The sequence below is a fragment of the Gavialis gangeticus genome, unplaced genomic scaffold (genome assembly GCF_001723915.1).
Source record: "Gavialis gangeticus isolate Ggan-Ray unplaced genomic scaffold, GavGan_comp1, whole genome shotgun sequence".
Taxonomy (NCBI): Eukaryota; Metazoa; Chordata; order Crocodylia; family Gavialidae; genus Gavialis; species Gavialis gangeticus.
Genome location: NW_017729008.1, coordinates 13,191,119 through 13,213,181, shown reverse-complemented (window position 1 = coordinate 13,213,181; position 22,063 = coordinate 13,191,119). Strand labels below are relative to the sequence as shown.

The following is a 22,063-nucleotide window of genomic DNA, read 5'->3' as shown; positions in this document are numbered from 1 at the left end:
GGTGTTTTTTTTTTTTTTTTTTTTTTTTTTTTTGTCTGAGCTTTTGGGTCTGGGTATATAACAGCTTTGAGAGAAATATTTATTCTCTAGTGACTTCTGTCCTTGTTTTGTCTCTTTACAGACAGTATCAGAAGCCTTCAGGGAAGCAAACCTAGCAGCCTCTTTTGGCAAAGCTATCAACTTCTAAAATGAGACCTGTTGTTTGTACAGATACAGTACATTTCTTCTGTAAATGAACTGCAGGCTTTTATGCAAGGTTGGGGCTCTGAGTATTTCTGGGACAGAATTTAATGAATCTTTGTTAAATGTCAACTATTTAAACAAACAGTAGGGTTTGGGCAAATGGAATTAGCCAGTCTTTGTAAATTCAATACAGAAACATCCTTGTTTGTGTATTATGAATGTTGCAAAAACAAGTTCGAGAGAACTTTAAAAAAAAAATGTAAAACAACATTTCACTGCAGCACAACCTGACCAGAGCTCTGGGCATCCTGCGCACCTGGTTTGCTAGCCCAGAGGAATGTTGACACTTAAAATGCCTCTGTCACCTCCGCACAAAAATGTTATGGTGTTCTTTACTGAAAGGGTTAACTTAATATATTATAAGTACTTCTAAAATGCAAGAACCAAACCTTTTGGTTACTTTGAACTAGTAGAATTGGGATTGCTTGGATGAGGTTACTGCGAGAGGACTGAAGTACCTTGTAGTTTTTGTTTCGGAAAGAAAATCTGATTGTGTGAGTAACTTTTATCTTCATGCATCATGTTTTCATATTGAAAACCTGTTGATTTAAAATGTAGTTCTGCAAACAAAAAACAATCAAGTAGTTCCACAAGTCAAAATTCAGTAAAGGGAATTCGCTGAGCATTGTTGTCTCTTGATCTCATTTCTAAGAATTTTCCATCGGTGATTTTTAGGAAACAAAATCCTGAAGTGGCAAGTCATCACGCAGCATTAGCTCCAAACACACTGGACAGAAGTGGGATTAGATGCCTCTTGCTCCTTCCAGACAAGGTTTGCAGCAGTGCTGCTTTGCCACAAAGGAATCAAAGATACTTTTCTCCTTCTCTGCTGTCTCCTGCAGTGTTTTGTCTCTGCTCCTTTACTACTTTTGCCCCTTTTCTTGTAGCAGAAAAGTCTGTGGCCTTCCATGAATAAATATTTGTACTTCAGGTGGAGGATCCTGCTTAGTCTCTATGAAGATGTGGCTACAGAGAAATTGGTATGATACTTTCCTTCCTTGAGCTGTTAACAGAGAAAAGCTGGTTGGAGTGCTGCTGAGTTTCATGTAGCTAACTCCATACACTCCTTACTTGTCATGGCTCCTTTAGGCTTTGTCTGTACTGAGGACTTCATGAGATTCTCTTAGCATGTTCTAGCACAGACTCAGCCTCACTAGTGCTAGTCTAGTGCTTACCATCATGTCATCTAAAGATGCACTGATGCTGGAGACATTTTGAAAGTGCTCAAGCAGTGTTCCTGAAACCAGACCACCTGTTGTCTGCTGGGGATAGGTAATGGCTGACTGTGAAAGGAAGAAACTACAAATTAATAAGATCGTTTTGTTTTTAAGTGCTTATTGGTGAAGATGATGTTTGTATTCTGACCAGTTAATGTACAAGAGTAAAATGCCCAATTCTAACAGCTCTTGCTTTATTTGAAAGTGCTTTATGGGTTTTATTCCTTCATGTACTTGGCTTATTTGTACTGTCTTGAATTTTCTGGAGTGACAGTTGGAGCTGTTGTTGTCCAAATGACATCATTGCTCCCAGGCAACAATGACTGAGAAAGTTGCACCACTTTGTGCTCAGCTTTGTCAGATTTCATTAGTTGTATCCTCCAGCTGTTTTTGTATAGCTATTGAGCCTGTATTGATCTGTATGGAATGTTAATTAATGGAAATTGATAGCATTAGGCTAATCAGTATTTCTAGAAAAAGGCAAACAGGAAAAAAATTCGTTAATAGGACTCTCTTCTGTCCTCATTGTTCTCAATGTGTGCAGAGGTGAATGGAGGCCAGTGCACTTCTGAGGCAAATTCAGCCAGGAGTTGGTTTAAAAATCAAGTCTCCTGTGGGTGTGCTTGGAAGTGGTAGCGGAGAGTCCTGGAGGGAAGCCAAGACAAGGTGTTTTTTGACTGTGAAAGACTTCTGGGAGGCTTAGAACAGAAGGAAAGCCTGCACCTAGGACACACCACCTCTTCCTGTTGGCTAAATGCTGTGGATGTTCATGTGGTACTATATAAGCTCCATATAAGTACCCTCTGTAGAAGGCCTGCTGTCTGCTTTCTAAAGTGATCAAAAATGGGAATGTTCAAATTCTTGCAAAAATTCTTCCTTTTTGTCAGTATTTGATACTTTCCATAGCTGATTGAACAAACTTTATGCTCTTTCTGACAGAAATAAAACTTAAAATTTTGACTAGACTTATTGCTCTGAATATGTTTGGAGGATTGATTCTTTCCAAACCCTCTTAAAATTAAATACAGTGCAAGGCCTTGAATTCTGGTAATGTATCATTCATCTGTCTGCTGACATTGAATCACACAAAAGATGTTTGTAAAGGGTGAAAAAAGAAAAAGGTACTAAGAAAACCTAGCTGCAAGTAAGTTTGCTATGCATAGACCAACTTTCAGTGATGTTGTAACAGATGCCTAGTGTTGGGAATAAGCATGTATGCCACACACTTTAATGTATACAGTAGTGTCTTCTATGGGGATGGAAGTTGTGGGTACAACTTTTGTTTGAACTTCACCACTGAATCCAGTATGAACTGTGGTGTACAATTAGATGTCTTGAGTTAAATTGTAACCTTCACAATTTAATCAAGGGTAGGCCAGGAGTGAAGTAGAGTAAGTCTTGATTACCAGACCATTTTGTTTATAGAGGTCTATGTTCTGACAGTCTGTGTCAGAAAAGATAGATGCTGCTGCCCAGCAGTCAGCTATGTGTGCATCTCAAGTGTAACAGTTTGGAAGGTGAAAAAAATATCCAGGAAAAATTGGCCCAAGAAAGAGGTCTGCATGTTTTTCCCTGGCTGGTACCTGACAGTTGGACTTCCCCAAATGCATAACATACCCTGCGTGAAGTTGACTTAGCATGGTCTGCAACACTGGCCCTGTGCAGTCTAATTGGCTGTCTCGGAACGCATTGGAGAGTGTTGCACGTTTTTCTTGGCATGGGGGGAGACCGTGAGTGTTAAACAGTCTTTAGCACTGCATTGTGCAGGCTATTAGTGAGCAAGTCAATGAGTTACTTGTGTGCAGTAGCCTTACATATTTTTAGAGGTTTTCTGGCTGTCTGATATGATAACAACAGGATATGTTGTTGTATATGGCATAACCAGGTCCTACTATGAATGGCATTTGCCTTTACACAGTTCACTTTTTCCTGAAGTATTCAGTTGTAGAGGGCTTGCCCTGTGCTTCTGACATAGGGGGCTAAAACCAGCTTTGGGTTCTAGCAACAAGTTTAAGGGAAAAAATCTAAAAAGCCTCATCTGTGCTGACTTCTGTTTCCACAGCACAAATGAGATGCTTGTCCATGATCAGTGAATTGAAAGTTGTGGGTTAAATCTATTAGCTCCTTGGGAGTCTAAATGGATATCATGTGGAGAGTAATTAAGCAGTCCTGCTGCAAAGACTACAGAGTAGAAATTCTGGTTTAAAAACAGACAGGGACAGCATTTCCTCACTCAAGGTAAAAATATGTTTTAAAAAATCCTGTACTTCAGAAAATGCAGCTCTTAATCAGAATTAACTGGTTGAAGCCCAGCTTGAGTGACAGTTTTATTAGAATATTCTAACTGGGTTAAACAAGATTTTCAGAAGCTAAAGAGGTATGGTCTCTAGCTGCATTAGTAAAATTAACAATGGAGTTAATGAATCATACTACATACATACAGGGATACAAAAGTACTGTGCTTTTATTTTCAATATAAAGTTACTTGTCTTTGGCTTTATGACTTAAAGTCTGTCTAGAACCTGTCACCGTCTTCATGTGAGGTCAATAGTGAACAAATTTAATGCTTGAACAGGCAGTTTCCCCACAGTTACAAGCATGTGCTGTAAACTGCAACTTTTTGGCTGATGGACTGCAAGAGGGAGCGCACTGTCTCTTCCAGCTCCACCAGTTGCTTTGCTTTGTCTTCCAACACTTTTCGATTGTTCTCATACGTGTCCTCCAGATCTGCAAGAAAAGGGGGGAATTATTTTCTGCTATCAACAGTACTTCTGAGTAGTTGGCTATCATAGTCATATTTGTATATATTCAATCTATGAAGTAGAGGAAAAGTACCTGAGATTTGCCTAGTCTGGATCTCTGGGTTTATCCCAATTGTAGAGACCCACTGAATTCATGGTAGAAGTGGGCTCCACAGGGTATCCTTTAATCTTGCAGGTTCCCCTGTGCACCCCCTACCCCCAACCGGCAGAGGGGGCCCCTGCTGCTTGCAGCTTGCTCCTGATTGGTGGGGAGGCAAAAACTAGAGTTTTAAATATGGCACCATTTTTGCTTCTCACCGCTGATTGGCTGTCGGGCCCTAGCAGCCACTTGTCTGTTGCGGACCGGGCAGAAGGCAAAAACAGCAGCATATTAAAAAGGCAGGTTTTGCCTCCTGTTTGATCAGAAGTGAGCAGTTGGAGCAGGGGGAAGAAGACCAGGGGAACCTGCAAAATAAAAGGAGCCTCTGCACACCCTGCTTCTGCTGTGAATTTGGTAGGTCTTTATACAAAACAAATGGGTAATGTGGAAACAATAACCATAAATATAAAATTGAGATTTGATCCTTTTCATTCATGCAATAAAAATGGGCTGCTATTTGTAAAAAAAAAAAAAAAAAAAAAAAAAAATCTGACTTTTAAAATTATACAGTGAATCTCTGCAACTGAGCTGAAGTTGAGGAGTAGGTTCCCATTGAAGCAGATCTTTTCCTCTGTTTTTTTCCTAGCTGGTACAGTGTTTCACTTTGCTTTATTTACAGTGTGTGCCTGGATGTGGAACTCAAACTGTGATGCTGGATTTGTTTCAACTTTCTGGCAAAACTCACTTTTTGAAGCATTGCATTGTGATCATGGTGCGTGAATTGGAGCCAGCACTTGGGCTGGGGATCTTAAAGCCCAAGTTATTTGTGGTGGTGGGAAACACTATCCTTTGGACAGAACTTGTATTCAGTTCATCTTGGGGCCACAACACTTTTTAAAAGTATATTAGCTCTAGTTCAGGCCAGATACATTTGGAGAATTAGGAGTTGCAGATCATCAGAAATGGCTGCATCTTGGGGGTGGCTGAATTGACATCGAGCTTAAAATAGTTTGGGACCTTTTCAGTGGAAGGCAGTTCTAAATATTGCACATACATTTATGCCTGAATTTCACACCACTTACTGCCATAAGTTAATTTATCCTTTTCATCCTTCCATTGAGCGCAGCTTGCTGTGCAATACTAAAGGTTTCAATTGTGAAAGGAAACCCTTTTTCTTACACATGACATCTTACCCTTGAGTAGCTGGAGTTTGTTGTTTGCCTGGGCCAGCAGTGCTTTAGCTTCATTTTGCAGTATTCCAGCTTTTTTCCTGACTTCAGCAGACTCTTCTGCTTTCTTGGCAACCAGGTTTTCCACTCTTTTATATTTGTCATTCAACTCCCTGTCCAGTACCTGCAGTTTCAGATTTGAACACAAGGCGGAGTTAATTGTTCAGAGAACTGTGCAAAGCAAATGTACATTTTGGAACTTTAATCTGCTATCCTCATTAGATAGCATAGCATAAAGTGTTCATTATTGTAACCTCTGTTGTTCCAGCAGCATTCATCTTCTGTTGTAGTTACCTCTTTCCTCCTTTATATTAGCACTGTGGCTTGTATTTAATAACTGAAGGCTGGCATTCCTGCTGTTCAGCTATGCTCTCCAATTCTGTGACTGATCTCTGCAGTTTTGGCTTATGGCAGTGTATATATTATCAGGATTCAGTCACAGCACTTCCATTAATTAAGGGGAGCTGTGAGCCTGAATCCTATGCAATTTTCCTAACTTAAAGCAAACAGGTATTGCTTGTATAATCAAACAACTGGGACTTAAAGCAGGCACCCTCTATGCTCTTCCAGTGATGCTGAACAGTTCTGAAATGAACAGTTGTTACTTTTACAAACACTGGTGCAAGCACATGAGGCTGATACAGGGCTGCCTCCTCAGCCGTGCTTTGCTGTCTGCACCACATAGTCAACATACAGAGTGGAAACATTCTGGTAGCGTGCTAGGGTTGTCCAGCAAGGGTAGAGCTAACTCTCAGGCAGTCCTTGCAGTTCAGGGCCTGGGTTGGGCTGGAAAGGGGAGCGTATATTGGTTACTACATGCAGCTCTTTGGGTCCAATTCATGGATTGGAGTCCTGAGGACTTGTTGCTGCAAGTGACTAGCAACACAATACCAAAATTGAATAACTACTGCAAGTCTTTCCTTTGTTTTCTTCTTCCCAATGAACAGTATACCTTTTGTACTTAACTAGTGTTAAGTAGCACTTCAGATGCCTGTGGTTGAGATTTAATAGCTTAGTTTGAAGTTTAATTTATTGCTTTTTGGCAGAAAGAATTCCTCCTTTGAGAGACCTGGGTCATATTGTAGAAAATAGTTTAGAGACTTCCTTAGTGCTGTCCTTAACAATTGACGACAAAGTCGGTATTCTTTTGTTGTCACAAATGTACTAACAGATGTTGGGGAGAACTATGCAGCCTCCTTTCTATATTTGCCACATCTTCGTGATATTTAGAAATTAACTATAGAGACAGGATGTCTGGTTTTACCATGAGATCTGGAATCTTTGCTGCAGAGATTAATGTGATGTGGGAATCCCCTAGAGAGCACCAAATTACAAGCAGCTTGGCTGAAATGCTGTTTCATTCATAGATGCAACAAAAGGGCTTGAAAGTAATTTTAATTCTCATTGTATAGATGAGACTTAGTCAACTGCCAGTGCCTTCCCTGTGATTCATAGTAAGCACAAGTTTCCTGAAGAGTAGCCCTACATGCCATCATGCACCTCTCTGACCCAGCGGTTCTTTGCCTGCTTAAGAAATAGAAACAAAAGCTGAGGTTCCAGGCACTATCACTTCCTTTTGTGATACAGAATGTAGTATGCTGGTAAGTAAACTGAGGAGTCAGTTTACATCTTCACTGACTGCCTGTCTTGCATGCAGCCTCTGGCTTCTTTACTATTTGCCCCATCCAGGAAGAGCACACACCAAGTGCAGATGCTTCCTCAGCCTGACAAAAGGTATTTTTACCGGAAAGCTTGCTAAGAAGAATTTTTCCAACTATTTGAGTTGGTCTAATAAAAGATATCAGATTTACCTAAAGAACCTTGTCTGCATATGCTGGTAAAGCATTTAAACATGTAGATCTAGCACTAACAAATAAATAAGCCAAAACAAATCTGACCTAGACCACTGAAAAGTACTCCAGCATGGCAGGCTTATGAATAAATCTTCCAGAACTCTGAACAGTAGCACTAAAATGCTCTTTATCTACCCCCCGCCACCCACCTACTGTAGAGATAGAGGTCTGACCTGTTTAACTTCTTCTGCATTTTGTTTCACAGTAGAAACTGTTTGTTCAATCTCTTCCACATTCTCTGAAGTAGCAGCAGCTTTCTGTTTAAGCTCTTCCATACTCTTCTCTAGCTTAGTCAAACGTTGAGTAGCATTGTTTAGTGTTTCTTCAGATGCTGCATTTTCAGATTCAATCTAACCAGGAGCAACAGACAAGTTAAATATTCTTTCAAAAAATGTAGTTTTCAAATTCTCAAATGTTTTCTGTTGAAGAATCTTTTAGCAACTAGCTACAGTGTCTGTGTCTAATATGTATTGGCCATACGTGTAACTCGAATAGCAAACTGGCTTCAGTATATGCTATCAAAACTACATAGATTTGACTAAACATCATGGGACAGTCCCTTTTGAAAACTATCTAAACTGCATCACTTTAAAGTGTCCCTTAGATCTCTGTGCTGACCAAAGGGAGTTCATTTTGCAACTGTTCTACAGCCCTAATCTCTTGCATGTCTAGGAATGCAAGACTAGAGCTATAGTGAGCTGTAATGGTCAGGGGTGGAGTTATTTCCAAACTCCTATGGGAAAATTTTTGAGACCATGCTGCTGCTAGAAGAGGCAGAGAGACATCCCAGAGCAATACAGCATCCAGGAAAGTCTTCACCAAGACATCTAATCTTTGGTTTATGTTAACTTTTAACAACATGAAGCAATGAGTTACCAAATGTGTAAAATGCACCGTGGAATCTCAGTTTAAAGGATTAAAGATCCAATCTAGTTGAACATGGCCTGAAGAGGCCTAGGGAACAGCAACAATAGATGATCTATTGTCCATAAAAACCGAAAATACTCCTGTCTTATCCTTCCAGCAACAGACAACTGCTATGTAGCTGTAGACTCACTGACATCAAACCTGACAGTTTCCTTTTCAACAAGTCCAGTTCAAAAATCTAAACTGGCCTAAATTCTTGTTCTAACATGCCTCTCTGGTAGCAAGTGGTTACACAGGCCAAAACATTTTTAATATGAAAATGATCACGTAGGCCCAATCTACTGCAAGCAACCAACAGGCCTAAGGAGGAGAGTTAAAGCTCGACCTGGATGTGAAGTGCAGATAATCTGGAGCTGCCTTGTATAACTGACCTTTCTCTTGTGTATGTGAATCCCCCCAGTATACTTGGGACCTATTACTAGTAATATGGTATTTACCTGAATCCAGGACAACTTTGATTTTAAGATGGCCTTCTAGTAATTACATTCTACGCATGGAAAAGTATAAATGTTAGAATTTTGCATGCACAGAGTATAATTATTGGGGGATCTTCTTTAAATTTGTTCCCCCCACCCCTCCACCATTGTGACAGTGAAAGCAGCAGCAGGGGGGCAAGTGGCTTGATCCCCTGCTACTTGTCCTGTCTCCCCTGTCCTCCCCCCCCCCCCCCAAGTCCCTGATAGTTTCTCCCCATCCTGCCCTGCCACTTGACCCCCCTCCCCATTGCTTAACATATGCGATAGCTCTGGCTTGGGTCACAGAGAACACAGAAGCTCTGTCCCCAGCCAGGCAGCAGCGGGGACAGCAGCTCCCCTGCCACTGCAGGGTCTCTCTTGCACCCCTCCCCCTGTCTGCATACTGTATTTTTCCCTGCATCCCCCACCCACATACTGCATGCTCTTCCCCGTATACACCCCCCACCATATGCCCTCTCCCTTGCTGTATAAGCACCATGACCTGGCTAGGCAACAGCGGTGGTGACCACTCCAGCCCTAGGCCAGGACAGGCCACAGCTGGCTGGAGCCACTGCAGTCACCTGTCCAAGGCCAGTACTTGAATTCAAAACAAGGTTTTTTTCCCTTTCAGTTGAACAGGGGGAAACATGTCAGCTGGGATTCAAGTAAACATGGTATATTGGCTCTGAAGTTAACTATCTTCTGAAGTGGTCACACTCCATAGAAAATAGGCTGTGTGTTGGTTGAAGGATCATAAGTAGCTCTCACCAGCCTTTAATGCCATATCTGGAAAATATACAGCAGTGAAGGCTTTCACACAGCATTAATTCTCATGCCGTCTTGCACTGTAGTAGCAAAGTCTTCCACAAGTGTGGAATAGTGTTGGCAGCACAGCTGCATCTGAGCAGATGCTACCAAAACATAGGCCATCTGTTGGGATGGATGGCTGTGTCCCTGTGCATTTGGGGTTCAGTTCTGTTGGTACTGACTCCAGTGGCAAAATGTCCATTTTAATTACTGAGACAAGTGCAGGGAGGATACATCTGCCTCATGACCAAATGATTCCTTGGGATCTGGTTTCTTTCCTGCCCCAGTTGTCAATATGTGTGCAAAACTACCTCTTTCTGTTTGCTGCTCATATGAAGATGTATCCTGAGTTCTTTGTTTTTGCTCTTATTCAGAGGAGTTTGCAGTTGCAAGAGCTCCCCTCCCAGATTGACTGAGTCAGCAAACAGAATTTTTTCACTATTGCTCCTCTTAGTTAATATTTTTATAAAGATTAGTTGGGACTCACAGAGGTGAGCAGGTCCTGGGTTCCTTTGATGTCCTTATCAGCTTGCTTGATGGCCTTTTCAGCTGCACTTTGAGCTTTCTCAGCTTCTTCCAGTGCTTCTTTCACCATGTCTGCCGTGACTTTAACATCTGTTGCACTCTTGCTGTGGAACAAACATATGTAAACATGAGACATGCTTCCTCTTAGCATGAAAAGGAATAGGACAGGTTTACCCATAGTAAATTATGCCAGGGATGAATTTAGTTCAATGTTTTATAAAGCATTAGACAGATTGAAATCGATAGTCTGGTTCAGACACACTGATGTAAAAGACAGGCAATAGAGATCAGCGTAGCACTCAGTACCTTGCTTTTTTAGCTTCATCTAGCAGCATCTCCGCTTTGGCAATATCTCCTGCGCTTTGTTCAAGGATAACCTCTACATCAGAAAGGCTTTCCACATGCTTACGAATATCTTCGGTCAAGGATTGCAATTCCTTGGGGGTGCTTGGCATGTTCATGGTTAACACTTCATTAGCAACTGTCTCAATGCTGTCCAGATCTGCACTTTCCTCTGTTATAATGGCACAAAAGCAAAGGGGGTGAGAGGATTTGGCAGGTCAAGTGTACTCCATTCCTGTCTGCAAACTTGTAGAACTGACGAATGACAGAGGAGGGGAGAGAGGCTTTGCTGAACATGCTTAAACTAGCCCCTGTTCATTTAATTAACTTCAACCCTACAGAAATCAACAGCCCAGGGCTTTGCTTCAGTCCAGTTTTGGTCTTTGGCAAGAGGAGCACGCCACCCTCGGGGACAGTACTCCAGTGGTTTCACTACAAGACTGGGAATTCTATAGCCAGATTTATGCTGTAGCTTCAGGGAATTTCAGAATTGATCAGCTCCAGGTTCTCCAGCTGTAATACGGGGAAGTTTGGAGCATTTATTAGGTAACAGACCAACAGTTCCACTGATATCAGGGAATGTTTCAAATCTGGTCCAATGTTGATAGAATGCTTTGAACATGATGGGCAGGTCCAGATGAGTGCACAAGTGGAGGGAGATCCCAGTGTCAAAAAAACCCCATGACTGAAAAAAGTGGGGTGATGCATGTGGCACCAGTGTGCACTGCCCCAAACTGGAGCCTGGCCAGCTGGAGCCCCTGCTGCCAGGTCCTGCCACTAGAGCCCCTGGGGAGCCTCCTGGACCCCAGGTAAGGCTGGTGGGGCCAGCCTAGATGCTGGTCCCAGCTTTCCCTACCCACATGGGGCAATTTGCTACGCATCAGTGTGTGCACACAGACATTCCCCAGGAATAAGTAGCAGCAGCACATATTGTGCTGTTGCTCTTTATCCCTGGGGAAAAGCACGTGTGCACTTGTCTGGACACACCTGAGATGAGCCAAGTAGGAACACAGTAACAGGTAAAATGGAGCTGGAGGTTAATTTCTTGGTGCATATTCATGTAGCCCTACTGCAAGAGAGCCATGCTCAGTTTAACTGTAACACCATGTCATGGCTTGCAGTGGAAGTGTTTAAAATGAGAGCTGCCCCTTTGCTCAGATGTTTTTTATGAAGCACTAACTGTCTTGCTAGCCTATGTTCCGAGAAACCGTCATAAAATTTAGGGTGCTACCTAAGAGGTTCTGTAATGTTTACAGATGCAAAGTCACACATACAGAGTTGGACAGGTGAAATTCTCTACATTCTTCTGGGTACTTTTATAAACAACTTTTAATCATTTCTAAATGCCAGTATTTCCTGAATACTTAAATGGTACTTCTTCAACATCTAGGTTGTTATAAATGACGAGATACACTTTCAGGTTTTCAGGTGAAATGAGATAATCCTCTCTGTCAACCAACCTCTTCGATTCTATCATGTTTGCAGCCATACCAGACTGCTTTCTGTGCTATGAAAATTATATGAAGCAGAGAAGAGCAAACTGGGAGACTAATTGTACAATTCCCAGTAATTTTAGTAGGAGCTGTATGGTTAAATCTCCTAGTCTGCTTTGAAATCAGCGTTTAAACTGTGCCAAAGAAAGTTGAAGGCTTCTTGGCAGAGGGACCAAAGCCTTCCTTGGAAAAGCTCTGCAGTTTGTAGGCCAGGAGTTGTACTTAATATTTTTTGTAAATGCTAATGCTATTTAGTCTTGTACAAACACAGGAAGGAATGAACTTTGCATGTTGCATCTTCTTGCTGAATAGAACCATGAATTAACATATAAGGATGAAAATTTATTTATCCACTCTACAAATAAAAGTCTCTCTCTGTCCTCTGGAGGGAACCACACATTCAGCACCCTCCCTCACTTCCCCCAGACCTTCTGTTTAACCAAAATAAAATGCCTGGACATGCTTAGCAGAATCTAAAGACTTAAGTTTCATCATATAGATGCCAGATTAAGGACTGAAAGTTTTAGAAAAGCATTTCTTATTTGTCTTTCTTCCTTTTTGCTGCAAGAGTGTTCTAGCAGACATATGTTTAAGATACCAGATAAGTGGAAAGCTGTCATGTTACACCTTTGAAGGAACGATTTTAAGGACAGGAAGTCTGGTTTTCAGGCACAAACCCAGTAAAGATCAGTAACAGATCATTCTTACGCATCAGAAATTCCCTGATTTGCTTAATGAGGTTTCTCAGATCTTCATTGCTTTTGTCAACTTGCTCTTTTGTAGCGTTGGTTTTGAGCAAAACTTCTTGTGCATTTTGCTTTGCTTCATCAGCTCTCAATTTTGCCTCTGAGACCTACAGAAAGTAAAGAAAGTAGCCTTATTTCATACTTCTGTATATTTGAAGATCCCATCTGACAAATCAAAATGCAATTGATATCAAAATCAAGTGGTGTGGGACGCTTGTTCTCAAAACTCACAGAACACTTTTTAAAAACATGTTGGAACCCACAATGCCAATGTTACTTTAAATAACTTCAGCTAATGTTATGGATCACACCAGGGATTTCAATATAAACAACTTCACTTCATGAGGATCTTACAAGGACAGTGCCAGGGAAGTTACACAACTTGAAAAGAAAGCTTTTGAAATGGGTGTCTGTAGGCAAAATGTTCTGCTGTCTAGACATGCACTGTAGCCCTGATGAGGGAATTTCTCTCGTTTAAATTAATGTTTAACAATTTAGAAAATGTTACCAGTTTGGAGAGCTGTTCAATTTCTGCCAACGCGCTGAGTACATCCCTGTCAAAATCCATGGCTTTCTGCCACGTGCTGTGAGCCATAGTAACCAGCCCCTCACAGCCTGGGCCTCCACATTTCTTTTCTCCTTCTTCTGTTCTGCAGTTCAAACCGCCACACTCTGATTCAGCACAGGAAGCCCCTGAGGGAGTTCCACATGTCTGCAGCAGACGAAATTAGACACAGAGAATAGTTGCACTTTATCACCCTTGTTGGGGGAAAGAGAGGCTGGGGGGTAGGATAGCTTGAAGTTTTCTGATGATGTTGGAAAAACTTGGTAATTTCTTTGCCCTTGGCAGTGATATCACAGGAGACTGCATGAAATAGATCCTAGCTTAGTTACTGTTCCAAAACTGCTAAAGCAGGCTACTACTTGCTTTGTATCTGAAGCATTTGTTACAGAAGTGATGGAGGGAAGAAGGAAGGCATAAATGCCAAACCCTCCAGACAGAGTTAATGGATGTGGCATGACAATTGTCAGCTTATGGTGGAAATATTCTTGACCTCTTGGTTTTCCAATGATAAACTGCCTTCATACTTACTTTACATAAGTGGGGTGGAGCGGAGTGATGGGCCTTCCAGCCTGAAAGCAGACCCATGAATCTTATCAGCCAGTACAGATCAGCGTTATCCGTGGTACAGATTGCACTGAAAACCCAGGCCCCCTTCAGCTTTCTGCCTCCCTTTCTGCCTGTCATTTCCTTACCAACACCAAGGCCAAAACACAAAATTTCCACTCTGGGAACAGTCCCAGCATTTCAAACCCCTTTCTGCTCTGAATGGCAACAAAGGATTTAAAATGTGCTATGAAATGAAATTTTCAAAACAATAATAATTTCATAGCCAGTCCAAACACTGTTTAGATAAACAGGAGAGTTTTGTTTCAATTTTCACTATAAAATAACTTTTTCAATATTTTAATGAAATAAAGGCCCAATTCAATTATTATTACAGTACTTTTCTGAGGCAAAAGTTTGACAAAACAGGTGATCCCACACAATGTTGTAACCAGAGTGTCAATCAGTGCTTTTTTTGGTGTGTGAGTTCAGACAAATGGAACTCTTTTTAATCAGATGGAAAGGTGAGACCTAAGTTTCTATTTTGCAGTTTTTAAATTTCTGCTGATGGAGGACAGATGCACAAAGTGACAAGCATTTTGTATCTGGACCCCTGCTAGGGAACCTAGGTCAGACCAAACCAGAGGATGTTTAAAGTTCACCTTTTTTGAGTCTTGACTTTCTCTTGGGAAGTGCTAAGTCCTTTCTGACCTGTTTGGTGTGCAGCTCCCTATCAGCTGGAAAATGGAAGGTCCTGCAGTTCATGAAAGCTCCCAGCAGCTGCCAGTGCTGTCCCAGGCCTTGATAAAGTGTATTCAAACAGGAGTTTCAAGCTTAGGGGCCCTGCTGGAGAAATGTGGGGGAGGGAGTCCTGATCAAAAGACCCCTTCCCCATAAAATGAAAGAGTAGTGGAGGAGGGGAGACATCAATCCTTAGTGAACTCATCCTTTAACCTACTGCTGCCTCTAACCACTTAAGTTAATAAACACTCCCTCCATCATGGGTGTAGGCTAGATTGTTCTCCAGCTGCAGCTGGTTTACTTCAAAGGAAAGCTGCAGAAAGAACACCCTGCATCTCCCATGGAACAGCAGGGCTGACTTGTATCTACAGAAGTGCAGGCAGGCCTTTTGCCGGAAGAGCTCACTAAAAGTTCTGCTTTGTTTTAAGCACATCAGACGGGGAGTGGAGGAACCCAGACAGGCATTTAGGGCAAGCGCAAAGTGTTCAACCAGCTAAATAATATGCAAGAGTGGGGCATTATGGAAATAGCAGGGAGAGCGAGTATATATGAGGGTTCCTAGGATGGTTTGGATTTACAGATGCAAGAGTGAGAACTAGTGAAGGGAACAGTCTCTGAAGGGTGACAAAAGTCTCAGTTCAGTCAGCTTTACCTTCTTTGGGGCTCATGCCTACCCACCTTCATGCCCATCCTTTCCCCAAAATGCCCTATGACCAGCCATGTCTCCTAGCCCTTCGGGAGTGCCAAGGATTCTGAGATTTGGAACATGGAGGTGGAAAGAAACAGGAAGACTTGGAGGACTGATGCGAGGTGTTTGGGAGCTAATTGGCATTTTTATCCACAGGCTGAGAAACCCTGTTTCAGTTCACTAGATAAGTATTGCCCAGAGTAGGAGACAATGGCTCACATGCAGATCTTGCTGAAAGTATCAGGCCTTATTCAGCTGTAAATAGCCTCCCTTCCTGTCACTTCCTCACCAAGACCATTATTCTTTCTCTGTAGGGTTTATACCGGGGCAGGCAATTATTTTGGGCAGAGGGCAGCTTACTGAGTTTTGGCAAGCCATTGAGGGCTGCATTACAGGCAGCCAAGGGCAGATAAATATTAATTTTCTAAATTTTTTAGGGGCCCCATGGGCTGGATAGAACGGCCTGGCGGGCTGCATCCGGCCCGCAGGTCACATTTTGACCACCTCTGGTTTACACTCAGGAAAATGTAACCATGTACCTTTGCAGCTGCTTCAGAAAGATCCAGATTCTGCAGCTTGCCTGCGAGTTCATCCAGGAGGTGTGACTGCTCCTCTTGTTTAGCCTTGAACTGGGCTTCTTTCTCATGAATCAAGTCTTCCACTTCCTGTCGCAGTTGAGCTGACTGTTCTACCAGGCTGTCAGGGTGAAGAGTGGAAGCATTGACCCTTTCTTCTGCCTCCAGAGACATCTGAAAATACTTGGTGATGCTATCCAAGGCTCCTGCAAGAATTCAGAGCAGGCTGTTCAGCAGTGAGCCCCGTTTGCTTAACTAACAGCACAAGGGAGCCTAATGGCTGACACTGCATACAAAGCATTCTTTTAACAAACTGGATACCAAGTGGAATGTAATGTTAGGGTTACCATATTTCCAGTTTCCAAAGAGAGGACACCTGTTGGGGGAGGGGGTGGAGAAGTCATATGCCCGTGCCCTACCCCTGCCCCTCACTCCTAAGTCACACAGCCCCCCCAGCCCTGCTGCTGCCCCTGACTTCTGACCCACAGTACCCCACCCCTCAGACCATGCTGGTGCCCCTCACTCCCAACCTGCATTCCCCCTGGCCCTGCCTGTGACCCATGCTCCCAACCCTCAGTCCCCCGTGGCCCTGGTTCCCCTCATTCCCAAGCCACAGCCCTGCTGGTGCCCCTCACCCTGGACCTGCAGCCTCTTGCCCCCCAGCCCTGCTAATGCCCCTCACTCCTGACCCGCAGCATCCCCCGCCAAGCTCTGCCAGTGCCCCTCACTCCCGACCCGCAGCATCTTGCCCTCCCCACCCTGCTGCAGCCCAAGCTGCTGGCAGACATCTGTCCCTCTTGCACACCTATCCACAGATGCACACACTCCCTGCCACACACAATCCCCAGCACATAAACCCTGTGCGCACACGCACCCTGCCACATGCACACACCTCCTGCCATGCGTGCACACACCCTGCCACACATGCACATGGCCACCCTGCCACCCATGCATACACACACACACTCTCCCCAGCCCTGGCTCTCCAACCCCCGCGCCCATAGACTTACCTGCCTGCAGCTGCTGGGGCCACGTGTACTCACACATGATGCCCCTGCCTCCAACTGCCCTCCCCCGCTACCCCCAATCCGAAGTAGCTCCTTGCTGGGGCAAGCTGGGAAGTATCAGAAAAACTTCAATGTTGAGCGTAGGCAAAGCCAAATCCTGGACATTTGTTGATATTTTTAAAAACTGCCTGGATGGAGATGGGCAGACCCAAAAAGAGGACATGGAGGGGAAAACCTGGATGTATGGTAACCCTAGTAATGGAAGCCTGCTAAATACTAACAGAAAATGCTGCAGTCCTTCACTGAGCAAAGCTGCCTTCAATTCAGCAAGGGTGGGGAGGATGCAGTTAAAAATCTACAGAATGTGATTCTAATATAAAAATTTGAATATTCTTCTGGACTAAGGGTCAAATTCTGCTTCTACTAAAAGCAAAGGAAAATCAGTCCCCAGGTTTAAAAGGCAAAGTTTATTTTACTAATGGGCCATGCCTGTGAGGTGACTCTCTGATTTCACTGGGACAGCTTTGCTTTGCGAGTTCCCAAGAGTGGAAGTGGTAGGGTAAGCTTCCAACAGAAGAGAATTTTGTCAGATTGCTGATTCACGGAACTGGAACTGGTCTGTGGAAATGTCTTGGGTTCAAGCAGCTTAGGTCAGATCTCAGACAGGATGCTGATGGAAAGCTGCCTGGGAGCCTTGGTTTTTGACTGCTTTACAACTTAAACAAAGATTTTAAGATAACTTTTTGCCTGAGATCCTGAGCTAGCTTTGCAACATGCTGAGAAACAGAGGCCACAAACATTCCTGCTAACTCAGCAACTCTTGTTAACGCTTAGAAGGAAACTCACAGGAACAAAAGTTATATTCAGATATTCTATTCAGATTATTCAGAAGATTAATATCATACACATTTAATCATTTGCCACCCCCTGCCTCCCTGCACACCATGATACACTCACCTCGCACATCAGAGATTTTTATTAACTCTAGTTGTTCCGCGAGTAGTTTCACAACGCGGTCTAAGCTCTTGGCATCTGTCTCGAGGGCACTCAATTCAGTATCTGTGCCATTGCTATTTAGTGCTATCACCGATAGCTCTTCTTCTAGGTTGGTTATCTTTTCTGTAACATCTGCTCTGAGTTTTCTGTAAGCAAAAGGGCAGAACTTACATTTATTCAAGGAAAAAAATTAGCCTTGAAATACTTTTAAGAATAAAGTAGTAGTTAAGTAATGTCTGTTGTCCCTCTGCTTCTGACGCCCCACATAAGGACACATTTTCTCCCCAGCGTGCTGTAAATGTTTTGTAACAACTTGCCTACCTAGAAGTCTGGCTTTGTTTCCTTTATCACAAAAAACACTTTTTAATCTACAGCACATTTATAAACTCAAAGCACCAAATTACTCGGAAAACAGCTGCTTTGTGTAAGATTAACTGGAGGCAGATTCCAGAACACTGGTGTAATGCTCCCAAACCATGGCAACTGCATAGGTCAGTGTGTTGACTGCTATGATCCATACATAATTTGCTTCACATCCCACACAGCTACAAATGCATTTTTATTAGTACAAATTTATGGGACAGAACAGAATTGAACTTCAGGGGGAAAAATCCAGCATGAGCACAATGAATTCTTTTAACAACTTTTCCAGCAGGATGGACCGTGTGGACAGGAAATATCCCACCTCCAGTAAGACTGAAACCAACTCTTTCTTTTCCATTCAACAAGCACCTTCCTGCTTTCCTTTTTTTTTTGTTTTGCTTTAACAGTAATCCCAGTTTTTGCTGTTCCAGCCCAAGAAATGTGCTTGCAGCTACAGTGCACTCTCATATAGACAGGAATTCCACAATAATTAGCAAGTAATAAAACAGGGGCCATCAGACTCCAGCTGTAGGCAGCAGACTGATACAGGCTCTCAACAAAAGCCAACAAAAAGACCCTAATGACTTCAGGGCCAGGGCCAAAAAGCTTGGAGAAGACTAAAAGGTGCTCAGCAGAGTCTGATTCAATTGCATACAGTTAACAGATTTCAACCATTCTCCCTGCCATCAACCCAAGCCTGTCTTTCTGGGAAGAACAAAGCAGTGTTGTGTTTAAACCAAACATCAGTAGTTGGGCATTTTCAAGGTGCCCTACAACACTACAGACTCACCACTCTCCTCCTATCTATGGGGACAAGAAAAGGAGGAAAGATCCCTCAGCATGGCCTCCCCTCTCTTGGCCTACATAGAGCCCATTTTTTCTTTTTTTTTTTTAAGGAAACTTTTTCAGGTCCCAGGTCAAATCAGCCAAATCAGTTCCAAATCCATGAGTCATTCAAGAACCACTTGTGGCCCTACTAGCAGCAAACATCCTGCTACTCCCCACCTGGGGCTTAAGATGCTTCCAAATCCTTTGGCAGGCATCCTACATTCAGGCCCAAGCCCGGAGACCTGGGGTTCGGATGCTCCTGAGTTTCGCTTCTCCTCAACCATATGGCCGCAGGAACAAGTTAGGGAGGAGTGTCCCATTTCCATAGAGTTCTCCCATTTCCTGAAAGTTGGCATATAGCCAAGATCTTCCCGCTGGAAGTGAAAGTGGGAAGCTAACTATGCCTTACCTTGGTCAAGGTACTATCTCCTGCCAAGAAAGTGGTTTTCACCTACAACTGAGTGGTCATGGTATTTCCCCTCCAGAGCCCTAATTCTTCAACGTCCTGCAGCATGAAGGGAGGGTGGAACTGGGGTGGAGGGGCAGGTGCCTAGATTTTATTGACTGAAACATTTTATCCTCACTTGTTTATGCCTGGGGGAGGTCTTGCAATTCTTTTTAACAATAATTGTAGCACTGAGTGTTAAACTGCCACAAAGATCCAAGGGGCTCACTCTCCTCTTCTCCACACCCTTATTTTAAACAGAATATTGGGTTCCAACACTAAATAACATGGGAACAAACCATACTGCAATACTGGCCCCTTTGGCTAACAATGCTCGTTGCCTTAGATTAGCGGAAGGAGCCTGCCTTGTTATCTAGATGGCTGTAAAATGAAATTCCAAGAATTTAATCTCTTCCCCCTGCATTCTCTCTCACATAATAGCAATGTTTGTCCTTTGCCCTTGGGGCACATACAGCATCAACACAAGTATCTCCACTTAAGTGCTTGGCAGGCTGATAAAATGCAAGCAGGATTCCCCTTCCCTGAATTTCAGAAATCATTCCTGGAGTCTTTTGTTTGTTCTCCACAGCAGCCTTAATAAGAGCCCTGGCCTGACCCTATTAAATACCTTGGGCCCAATCCTCAAAGGGACTTAGGCACTGAACTCCCACTAAATACCACCAACCCCCAATTGAACTCAAAATATCCACAAAGCTGGTAGCATACTCACTCAGCTTCTTCGAAGAGATTGCCAATGTTCTTTAGGGGCTCAGCAGCTGGATTTTGAGCAATGATATTTTTAATTTCATTCAGTTTCTCCTCCAGGTTGTTCAGTGTCTGCTGATAAGGGCCACTGACCCCAGTGATTTTCAGGGCATTTGCTCTGTCCAGGAACCTCTGGGTCTTGTTGGTCAGCTCGCGGATGATAATGTCCCACAGAGCAAAACACTGATGGCATGGCGCACAGTCAGGAAAGATGCCGGAGTAGCCACGGGTGCACTTGTCACAGCGAGGGCCCTCGACCCCTTCGTTACAGACACACAACCCTGTGGAGCGATTGCACTGAGGGGTCTGGATGCCACGGGGATCGCAGTCACAAGCTGGAAGGGTGAGGGGGAGAAAAAAGAGAGTAAGTCTGAAAAGACAAAGCCAGATGGAACCAAAGATGAAGCTGGAAGGAACTTTTTAACACAAGCCAAGAATCTGTAATGACATGAATATGAAATGAGTATGTTAGCACACTGGGGGGAGAAACGTAGTAAAGTAGGGAAGGGAAGGGACCTCACAAGGCCATCTACTCCAGCCCCCTGCTCAAGGCAGGATCTTCTCTGACTAAATAAACCATCCCAGCCAAGTCTGTCCAACTTGCTCTTGAAAACTTCCAAAGATGGAGATTCCACAATTTCTCTAGCTAGGCTGGGTGTAAAAAAAGGAGGAAGAGGCAAGCGTGTGGAGAAGACTAGAAAGGTGCTCTGTACCTATTTCACATTACTCAGGAGGGATGGCTCTGTCCAGTGGGCCCTGATTTGAGGTCATCTTGTTACTCTGGTTCCCCATTGTGAACCACATTCAGAATAAGATAACATGTATATATACATTCATGTACACATAAAAATGCAGAAGTGTTAACTATCAAGTTTGGCAGCCCAGGCAAAACTTCTTGGAGAGTGGGTGGGTGGGGTTGTGCTGAGTACCAGAGAGGAGAGGGAGAGGAAAGGGAAGGGGAGAGGGAAAGAAGGTCTTACCTGCCCTGGGGACTCAAAGACCCCCCATTACTCCTGCCATGTCCCCACACCAAGAGCAGCACAGGTCTGTTCCTGATGCAACAAAGACTCCAGGAAAGAGGGGGATGTGAAAGAGGAGAGGACACAGGCCGTTCTGGAACCTCCTGTAAGTTGGTGCCTGGGTTTGATGCCCCTCTCACCATCACCCTTGGTTAGGCCACTGTATAAGTGCATAGTTTGGATCTGTTCTGTCTCTGGTTTGTATTTATAGTTCAGATAACAGGAAGCAGGGCATAAAGAGCTCTTGCTTGTAATGTGGAAAAGGTAGACAAATGTCACAAGATTCTAGCACATAGGTGCCAAGGTTCCCCAGAGGCCAGCCTCCTTGTAGTGGGAGTGTGAGGGCAAAGTTGATCAGCTGCAAATGTTTATTAACATTGAAATCAGACAAGTAATTTCTAGGGGTGGACCAATAAAGATTTTCTTGGCCAACACCGATGGCCGATTATTAACCAACCATATCTGCCAATACCAATCTGATAACTGATTTACAGGAATGCAGCCCTGCAGCTTGGAGAGCAGCCTCCTGCCAGTAAGTCTGTGGGGGGGAGGGGTAGTGGGGAGGGACAGATTAAGGCCCCCACAGTGAGGAGGGAGTGGGGCAGGGGCAAGTACTACCCAGCCAGGGCAGTGACTGTGACCCCAGGAGTGGGGCGGAGCCATGGGTGGCTCATCTGGGGATGTGGGGGTGTGGGGGTGGCTCCCAGCTGCTGCATGGCCCCTGGGGGAGGCATGGGGGGCATGTGCCCCCCAGATTTGTGTGCAGGGTGAAGGCAGGCTGTGCACTGCAGGCTTGGGGCCAGGGACTGCACTGGCTTCTTTCCAACAAGAGCTGGGCCAGGGCTGTGCT

General features: G+C 43.8%; 2 protein-coding genes across 2 annotated transcripts in view; one reads left to right on the top strand and one right to left on the bottom strand.

Annotated features, from left to right (window-relative positions):
* The window catches only part of DLD (dihydrolipoamide dehydrogenase), a 29,301-nt gene extending 26,799 nt beyond the window's left edge, over positions 1–2,502 (top strand). Inside the window, exon 14 of the mRNA XM_019509400.1 lies at positions 122–2,502. Coding sequence (XP_019364945.1) covers positions 122–187 — 66 coding nt within the window. The 3' untranslated portion in view covers positions 188–2,502. The remainder of the gene's footprint in view (positions 1–121) is intronic.
* Positions 2,503–3,754: 1,252 nt separating this feature from the next.
* Positions 3,755–22,063, bottom strand: part of LAMB1 (laminin subunit beta 1) — a 71,127-nt gene continuing 52,818 nt past the window's right edge. Inside the window, exons 24-33 of the mRNA XM_019509399.1 lie at positions 20,160–20,529; positions 17,755–17,939; positions 15,755–15,996; positions 13,187–13,390; positions 12,641–12,785; positions 10,404–10,611; positions 10,060–10,201; positions 7,557–7,733; positions 5,495–5,654; positions 3,755–4,187 (exon numbers count right to left, since the gene is read on the bottom strand). Of these exons, the coding sequence (XP_019364944.1) occupies positions 4,051–4,187; positions 5,495–5,654; positions 7,557–7,733; positions 10,060–10,201; positions 10,404–10,611; positions 12,641–12,785; positions 13,187–13,390; positions 15,755–15,996; positions 17,755–17,939; positions 20,160–20,529 (1,970 nt within the window). The 3' untranslated portion in view covers positions 3,755–4,050. The remainder of the gene's footprint in view (positions 4,188–5,494; positions 5,655–7,556; positions 7,734–10,059; positions 10,202–10,403; positions 10,612–12,640; positions 12,786–13,186; positions 13,391–15,754; positions 15,997–17,754; positions 17,940–20,159; positions 20,530–22,063) is intronic.